The 9,478-nt window shown below is 38.0% G+C and overlaps 1 protein-coding gene across 4 annotated transcripts; it reads right to left on the reverse strand.

Annotated features, from left to right (window-relative positions):
• Window positions 1–824: 824 nt before the first annotated feature.
• On the reverse strand, window positions 825–8,811 carry LOC105048201 (plastidial pyruvate kinase 4, chloroplastic). 4 transcript variants are annotated; one of them, XM_029265492.2, is made up of 5 exons: window positions 8,664–8,811; window positions 6,742–6,835; window positions 4,209–4,580; window positions 2,398–4,044; window positions 825–1,219 (listed from the first exon to the last, which is right to left on the reverse strand). In XM_029265492.2, the coding sequence occupies exons 2-5, from the start codon at window positions 6,759–6,761 to the stop codon at window positions 1,093–1,095; spliced, it is 2,166 nt and encodes a 721-aa protein (XP_029121325.1). In that variant the 5' UTR covers window positions 6,762–6,835; window positions 8,664–8,811; the 3' UTR covers window positions 825–1,092. The 4 variants fall into 4 exon arrangements, with proteins under 4 accessions (XP_029121325.1, XP_010925726.1, XP_029121326.1 ...); XM_010927424.4 differs by having other exon boundaries at window positions 4,209–4,669; XM_029265493.2 differs by having other exon boundaries at window positions 8,553–8,722.
• Between the last annotated feature and the right edge of the window lie 667 nt (window positions 8,812–9,478).

Raw genomic sequence — 9,478 nt, forward strand, 5'->3', positions numbered from 1 at the left:
ATTGGATTGCAAGATATATATAGCATTTAAGTTGCTCCTGCGCTTCACCTTATCAGCTCTGTTGGATTCCTCTTTCTCCACCTCAATACCTTCAATACCACAACTTACATTTTCTGCCCCCGTTTCGGTAGCAAATAATAACCATACCACCTGAAAATTCAATGCCACCTGAAGCTGACTAGAGCGGATGATGGTGCCTGCACTTTATAAGCTGCAACAGCACGTCAGTATGCCAGCTAAGAAGAAGGAAAGCTTGTCACGGTCTTGAATCTGGATTTTGTAAGACACAGCAACAGTAACATCACCACAAAAGCCGATGACATCTCTAACCCACGAATATTTCATGAACAAGAATGAATAAGTCGAAAAAATTGTGACGCATCAGGGATTCGTGAAAGATCTGATCATTCAGGAATAATTTGGGGAATCTTTGGGCAAACAGAAAAGTAAAATATTTGGAATTGAAGAATTATTGTTGATCTCTAACTTAATAAACCGATTGTTACAGTGCATACAGGTCAAGGCACTACCATCCATGAAATTTAGGATATATTGGAAACAAACGGAAGCTTCCTGTGATCGTCGACACTCTTTTCTCTCTAAATAAGTTATCAAGGAAAAGTAAGGAAAGGAATCGACCCACATGTGCAAAAAGAGCAACAATCTAAACAAAAACCTCGATCCACCACATACATGACCATCACCTACAAACACCAATTGACAAGCATTAGCTCAAACTTTATCTATCATGACACCAGTTCAGTCACGTCATTAAGAAGTCTATGATTTTTGCTATAACTTGGTAATCTCTTGAATCTGTCACGGCCGCAAAACCATCTGACATGAAATTATATACATAACCCTGCAACAAGATTATGGTTTACATATACAACAATCAAGTCATGTTGATTTAGATAATGAAGCATAAAACACATACATTAATGCAAGACTGATATAGACAGTTCTAAACAGAACCCAAAATTTACTGCATAAATATAAAATAGCTGCCACCATCATGGAGGCATTCGGAGATTCAGATTGCAAGATAGTTCAGTGTAAAAGCACAATGGCGAAGTAACTGATTTAGCAGCTTTATGGGAAAAGTGGCTTCAGTAAAGTCTTCACGTTCTTCTTTGCAGTACAGTTGTGCAAAATAGAGTTCAACATTGCAACAGCTTCTACAATGTATTTCCCCTTGTTCAGCATAATGCAGCTTGCCCTGCATATTCAACGGAATCTATCAAGCATTACTGTGATCATACGATTCCAATTTAATCAAATCTAACGGCCACTTGATAAACAAAGCACAACAATAATTCTAAAAAGTTCTGCTCATGAACTAGATTTTGGATGCGGATGGTTATCTAGCCATAGATGTTTATCATAGAAAAGAGAAGCAGGTGCGGGTGGTTATGGGGCGAGGATTCATGCAACACTGGTTGTAATCCAAACCAGCATGCCAACTAAATTTCCCATTATCTGCTGATTGCAGCAGTAGGATATCTGCAAAAACATTTGTTTTTTTTTCATGTATAGACATTTAGATGTCATCCATCCTGTTTAATGGTGTATTTTCAAATTTCAATACAAATGTTCCATCATTGATTTTGCATTGATAGGAAACCTCATTAACAAGCAAGATTTGCCGAACCTGGAGGAGGTACCGGTCAATGACCAGTTCCACATGGCCATTCCAGGATGTACCAACATAGGAAGAGCTGGAAAGGAAGGGAAGAGGGAGAAGGAGAGAGAGAAAAAGAGATAGAGAGAGAATTAAAGAGGAAGGGAAAGGGAGATGAAGGGAGAGAGAGAGAGAGGGCTCAAAAGCCCTCTCTGTCGTTAGGGAGATGAAACACTAGGCTGTAGGATTAGGGCCTAGAAAGAGAGGTTTTGGGGGGGGGGGGAGTGGGGGATGCTTTCTTGTGATGCCAAGGGAGGGGGAGAGGGCAAGCATCGTCTTGGTGGGGTGTGCTCTGAGTAGTCACGAGAGCCACAAAGGGGGTTGGGTGGTTGATTAATCCATTAGAGCCAGTTCGGCCAACTTACCAAGCTGACAAGGGGAATTGTTTCGGTTCCTTGTCGGTTCAGTTGGGTACACCCTGAACCGGACAGTTCAAGGAGATACGACAAATTAAATTCTATCGCAACTGCATGCACAGGGAGAGAGAAGTGTGCACTGAGCAATAATCCTGTCAAGAGGATCTTAACATGAATTCTATCTACTGAAATGATGTCATTTAGTTTGATACTACAATACATGGTAGTTCACATAAGTTGAGAATTCAGACCATTGTACCATACTGTGAAAAAATTGTATTTTTACTGCTAAACCATAACCACAAGTCAAAAGGAATCAACGTATCTTGCAATATATGAAAGATCATCTTTCTATTTTACCTCATTCCACTGGCCACATCTGTGATCTCTGACCTAGCAGGAATGCCAGATTTTGCAAGCGATTCTAGAACCTGGGTTGCCCAAATAACAGGCACATGTGCAGCACTGCAGATGGATAAGATCTGTTCCTGAATACTGGCCATTTGATCCCATCCACACTCCACTGCAAGATCTCCTCTAGCAATCATAACACCTAGGGGGTTTGGGGACTGCATTGCCTGAAGCAGCAAGAGAGGTAGATTTTCAAAGGCATCACGGGTTTCTATTTTCATCACAATTCCCAGCCCTTGTAGATTTTGCTTCTCCACTTCTTGCAGAACAATAACCATATCACACACATTCCTAAGGAATGAAATGCCTACCATATCAGCATTAGTAGCAATAAAATCAAGATCTACAAGATCTTTTGAAGTAAGGCCTTCAAAATGCATGTCACTCTTGGGAATGTTGATGGATTTCTCAGCACCAAGTTTTGAACCCTTTGGACTAGCTTGAGTGATCGAAACCACAATCTCATTGATACTTGTTCCTTTGACAACTCCCCAAATCTTTCCATCATCAAATGCAATGGGGTCCCCAGGCTTGACAGAGTCAAAAAGACGACCAGAATCGCATGTTATCCTTGGAGCACCATATGCTGTAGCATCTATTTCTTCCAAATATAATCTGGGGTCTCTAGTAATAGTTAGCAGATCTCCCACCCTCAGTCTAATAAAGTGCTGAATGGCTGGTACGTTCACCACTTCTCCAATAGAAACCTTACCCCTTTTCTTCTGAATGCATAATTTGGTGCCTGATTCAAGATAAGCAGTCTTCAAAGACTCTGCAACATAGCCACAACCGCTGAAAACAGAAAATTTTTTAGAAATTGTCAATGATCTCTGTTTTCCTCTAACATCAATAAATTTTAGGACATCACCGACGTCAAGTTCCTTAAAAAATCGGTCACCATCTACAAACAGGGTAGCATCCAGCGATAGGTGAGGAGGAGGGCTACATCCTGTACGAGATAACCAAACTTGAGCTGGGGAAATCACATCACCCTGAGCAGTCCTTTTCGGAGATATTTTCATCACGTCTGGGCCAGTCTTCAGCGGTCCTGTCCTCAGCTTAGGTCCAGCTAAATCCATAAGAATTCGACATGGTTTTTCCAACATCTGTGAGCTGTGTTTTGCAAGTCTGATGATCTCACTCCAAACACTGGGATCATCATGTGCGCAATTAATCCGTATAATATTTGCTCCTGCTTTAAGAAGATCGCCAAGAAGCATTTCATTGGCGATCGCTTCTCTACCAACTGTTACCATTATATGGGCATTTTTCTTCTCTTGAAGATGTCCAAATAGTGCTGCTGCATGCATGGATGCCCTCTTCCTCATGGCACTTATGCCTAAATCCACTACCTTTTCACCCTCCTGGAGAGTGAGATAATTTCTCATGTCCATAGGCCATGTTCTCTTGTAAGAAGAATCAGGTTTCAGGTTTTCCAACAGCTGAATACTGGCTGTAATGCTTGCAAGAACATTGGTATTTGCATATTTCAAATTCAAAAGACCTACCGAACAAAGGTCTTCTTTAAGTTGGTCTACATCAAGGCAGTGTAATGCCAAATAATGAATCAAGTTTGTTGCACTCGCCAAGTAGGTTCTGCCATGAAAATTCCAGGCTTATGATGTAAACCTGAATGCATGAACGAAGGGAGGGAGGGAAGGCTGATGGTGAGGGTGGGGGGGGGGAGGAGAGGGAGGGGGCTTGCAGGAATAAACAGCTCAGAAGCATCAAGGAAATATGACAAGAAGAGCAATTCGTACCTGTGGCATGTTTTCAGATGAGAAGCATTCCATTGCTCTGATGCCAACACATGCAAGTTCACAGCCCTTAATTTGTGAAGGTAAACGTCAGAGTCAAACAGATACTGTGAAAGCTCTTGCCTAGGAAAGGACAGACAGTTTGAGACCTCTTCAGCATGAGAACTTGATTCAGTTGATCCTAAAGATGATTTCTCAGACCTAAGATCACTTTCCGATTTCTGTGTAACAGCATCAAGCATATCTTCATAAGTTTTTCTACTGTTGCTTTCAGAGTCATCATTTTCTGGTAGCTTGGCAAAAACTTTAATATACTCCCTTTGGTGTTCCTTTGATATCCCCTGAATTCGGATATGGTAATGTCCAGAAACTGCACTGTTTAAAGGAACTCTAAGTGTTGATGGAGAAAACTGTACATTTGGTTTAGAAGATGTCAAATCTGCAAAATGAACTTTACATATTGCCTGAAACAGTGAAAATAAAAAAACATTACACATATGCTGAGTTCTTTTAAAGTAAATAGCGTGCCTATTTGTCTATGACACTAACAAAGCTGGTAAAGAACTACAGTATACCTATAGATGTAATGCCGCATGGGGTTTTCAACAACCAGGTCAACAAAACTGATAGAAAATGTTCCACTAGAGTGTAAATAACAAAAGTTCCTTCGGCACGTACTGGCTCTAAAGCTTCAGTAAGAGTCCCAATTCTTTTAATTTGTAAGTTTCTAGCACACCTCTCAAAGTTTCCAGAAATCTTCTCTAAGTACATCTTGCCCATCAATCCTTTTTTCAAGAGTTTGTGCTTGTGTGCAAGAATGCTGGATGGTAGAGCCATAAGCTCTTGCATCATGAAGCCTCACAATCATGCACAATAGTTGTTTACCTGTTATGTACATTCGGGAATGCAGTACATGTCATGCAAGTGGGTGGAGTTTAGTCCAAGTCTATACAACTAATGATTCTAATCCTCAGATCAGGCTAATTCTTGGTCATCAATATTGAGGATATCTAAGAAGGGGGAAGAGTAAAGATTTTTGCTTGTGCTGATTGTGTCTTCAGTCCTAATGTGGTCAATCACTTGTGGCATGGAAAATATGTTTTTGTTACTATAGCAATTGCAGTTTAATCCTATAATGTCATCGTTCGTATATAATAAACATGGCCAGAAAATTTATAAATTTCATCACCACTCTAGCTGTCTAATATAACCTTACAATATTTTTTTAAAGCAAAAGTGAAAAATGGATCTTTTATGATAGTTACCAGCAGCCATTTTGACAATGTAAGACAGCAACATAACACCATTTGGATAATGAATTATAATAATATAAATCACTTATCATGATGTAATAATATTAATTAAAAAGACCAAAGTGATTGCATCATTTATTGGGTGTTGGCTACTATTTACCATTACAGCAATCACAATGCATGTAAGAGAGCTAATATTGACTATATGGTATTATACTCATAAAATTTCTGCACAGAAAAAAAAATATGAAAATCTGATTTTCCATGATCAGGTTTCGCATTGATAAACACTAAGATAATCAAAAAGTCTGCCTTCTCTTCCTCTCATGAGCATGTTGAGTTGCACAAATTGTAACAATAGTTTGTCCTTGAAACAAATTTCTACAGATGTATTTATCTCCACTGGAGACTTCCGATTACCTAAAACAAAACCCATGAATTCCCCAAGAGTCCTAAGTTAGAAACATTAATCCCAGGGCACACCTTTTCCTAAATAGAGATGCCTTGGAATTCTTAAACTAGGAGATTCCTATTCTAGTCACGTTCCAACTTGAAAATCTACTAAAAGATGGGGGGATGGGAAAGGGCAAAAAGTGTAAACAAAAGCTACCTAAAATGCCAGTTTGTATGCAGTTCAATGTCTGATCAAATAGTTATCTTAATATTTTTACAGATATCAAACATGGAAAAAAAAACTCTAACTGCAATGAAGAAATTTAAATATTGATGTTTTATCATATACCATATTTTGGTTTCAGAAACTATATACATTTTCCATGTGGTGATTTCAAAGTTGCCTTATATTGTTGATTCACACAGGAAACTTAACAAAAGGGCTCATTGGATACCCATAGTCTATGCAAGAAATAGCCACAAAAAGGGATCTAGGACCTATCTCAAAGTCTCAAAGCATAAATCAAAGAGGTCAAAGATTAGAAAAGGATATAAGCAAAAGGATCTTCGACATAAGTCATGCAGCTTGAATACCCTAGTTTGTGGTAGATATATTTTTTTGGATGCTGAAAATGTCAAAAGGTTTGAGCGAGTCAACATGGTGCATCCTCCCTCTGCTGCTATAGATTTGCAGTGTGTACTAGATAGCACGGTATAAATCAGTGAACCGAAAACCCATCTTTCAAGCAGTAAGAAGATATAACTTAAAAAATGCTTTCAAAAGATAGATCAAAAGGTGAAGTTCTATAAAAATGAGATCACAATGTAAAACATACATCTTGACTATAGCACATCTTATTGGACAAACATGATATGTATAGAAGTATTACATGATTTGGAAGGGATCCATGACCGAAAATCGAGTGGAATGAAACTGCAGGTAACTTCATCTAGAGGCTTCCGTCGAATAACATGTCAAAAGACCTGGAAAAGATCAACAATGCAAGTGAAACAACAGAGACAAGAATAATACAAAAAGAAATGACATGTATGGTGATCAAGTTATACTAGAAGCCAACATATTTAAGAAAGAAAATGTATCTAAATTGAGTACTCATTTCCCAATCACGTTAACTGGAAACCAGAAATAGGATTATATTTTAAATAAAATAAAAGGTATTTTGCTGATGATGAACCTGTGCAGTTAAAAATTCATACTGTCTACTTATGATAACTATAGAAATCTGCAAATAGATTGACAACCATAAACCTTATGCAAGTAAAATAGCTTCACATTTTAATTTAATGAGGTAATCAGGAAATGTTATACACAATCCATTTCACATTTTGTGTCATCAAATACAAAATGAAAGGACAATGGTGCTATCTACATATGTATCCATAGAAATGCAGGCATGCATATGCATATGTTTGCATGTAGAGAGAGAAAAAGATTAATGAGATGAGAAAGTAGATGGAGCAAATTAAAGCATTCATGAGTTTTGTAGTTTTAATCGACGCATATTATAGAGCATGGTATCTTCAGATTCTATGACTTGAGAATTAACAGCTCTACAGGTGCGGTAAAGAATGCATCACTAGCATGCATGATACTTGAATGGTTAATATGCTCACACCTTTCCACGCATGATTCAAGTACTCATGAACATGAGAAAACTGTAGCCTTACAAATTTTTATTCTATTCACTTTTCAATTTTTTCTCAGAGGAGTAATTTCAGAAAGACCTTACGATGTATGGCTGGTCCGAGTCCTCAAATTACTTAAGCTATTAAGCCAGAAAACAGGATTTTATTTAGTCTATAGTCTTCTTGAGCAATAATAGAATGTCCCAGGTTGTTTATAGATATGATTAAGCAAGTTCAAGTGATTCAACTTATCGATATCAAAGAACTTATGAAGTCCTTCTCAAGTTGAAACTTGCTTATTTGGTGAATTATGGCCTTTACTTTCGAAGTAATGAATCCCTTGGTCCCTTGGAACTTTAAAATATTTGAATAAGTAATGAAAAAGATTTCAAGCACTAAAACCTTGAGAATGAGTTTTTGCTGGATAATTCACACATCCAGATCAACTCTGACTTCTACTTTTCTTCACGTAACTAATTATTAACAGAAGATCAAATATGGAGCCCTCGTAGCACCGTAATTGGGCCACAAGTCTTTAATTGGTCAGTAGTACGATTGCAATTAAGAATTTAGTTTTATAATCTACCAGTTTTATTCTGTTTGCTGGTTTCTTGAAAAAAAATATTAAAAAAATGAACTGGAAATCCAATAGTTACAAAGAAGAATTCTCGATTGACAGAAAGGTCGCTACGCGTACAAAGAAGAATTTAGAAGGTCTTCACATTTTTCCTCACAGGAACGCATTAAAAGAAAGTCCTATTACACAGAAACCAACTTCGTCCACAAAAATTTTTTCAAACTATGCTCCCAACAAAGTTTTACATCATTACCTGGGGAAAAAAAAAAATCCTCGACCTCCCCACTCCCCAGTCATGAGAAACCCGGTGGTTCTCCCACCATAATGTCCCCAGAGATTCCATATGGAGATATTAGACAAAATTTTCTTCTTTAGTAGGGGAAAATTGTGCCCGGTAAAAACTTACAGTAGAACTACCAAGTTTAATCAGATCAAGAAGACCGGAAGGGCACAAAGATTCGGTAAGAAAGAGCTCACCTATCGCCTTCTTCGAACGAAGATTTCCGACAAATCAAGCATCAGAGACCGGTGCGAAGATTTCGAAAACACTAATAATTCTAACAATCGGGATAGGAGGAGAGCAATTACCGATGATGGGATGAGGGAGAATCTCCACGGCGGCTGCGCCCCTGGGAGCCACGAAAATAGTCAAAATACTGGGTATCTCGATGGATATATGAACGGGAAGCATGGGCCTCACGTTCCAGTTTGCCACGTTGGAGGACGTCATTGGCGAAGGAGCGGTCTTGTATTGACGGCTCTTGGACAGTCCATGCGCGAGAATCCTACCCATCGGACGGTCTACACGCCGTCGTCCGAGGGAATTTCACGGTCTGGGCCGTCTGGGCGGTGGTGCCTCGCGATGGCTCGCAACGTGTTTCGTGGATTTGATGCATTTGGTTATCGGATGCATTCCCTCAACCATGAATCAAGATCAAGATTCAATACCACGGAAAACTAGTGTAAAGTTGCAACTTATGTGCTAGGTATGCTTTCAGATTTGATGAACTGTAGAAAATTAATCCTAGAAAATACATGGGAAATCATTTCTATGTTAATATTAATTCAATGCTTTTCAAGAAATGTTAACCAGCACTTTTCATCGTACTGAAAAAATAAAATTTATAATTCATTGAATGTTATGTTTTTGACAAAAATGATTCCCTAAATTTCATCAAAGTAAAATTTAACATTCATCTATTGAATAATTTTCCATTAACTTAATTATTTTTCATTTGTTAATTTTACAGATGTTTCGTGTCTATTCCATTGTAACCTTTGTGAAAAAACTGTATATAATATGCTAACAACATATCATAATATTAGGATTAGACGTATTTTAAGAACAAAATAAAAAAATTATTTTATTACTTGATAGCAAAATAATTTTTTTCTCAATTTTA

The sequence above is a fragment of the Elaeis guineensis genome, chromosome 7 (genome assembly GCF_000442705.2).
Source record: "Elaeis guineensis isolate ETL-2024a chromosome 7, EG11, whole genome shotgun sequence".
Lineage (NCBI taxonomy): Eukaryota > Viridiplantae > Streptophyta > Magnoliopsida > Arecales > Arecaceae > Elaeis > Elaeis guineensis.

Coding starts and splice junctions, on each gene's coding strand:
- LOC105048201 (XM_010927424.4), bottom strand. CDS start 6,801: ATGAAGTTACCTGCAGTTTCATTCCACTCGATTTTCGGTCATGGATCC. Junction 4,670..6,741: donor ATGGATCCCTTCCAAATCAT/GTAATACTTCTA, acceptor TCACTGTTTCAG/GCAATATGTAAAGTTCATTT. Junction 1,220..2,397: donor GATGTGGCCAGTGGAATGAG/GTAAAATAGAAA, acceptor TTGAATATGCAG/GGCAAGCTGCATTATGCTGA.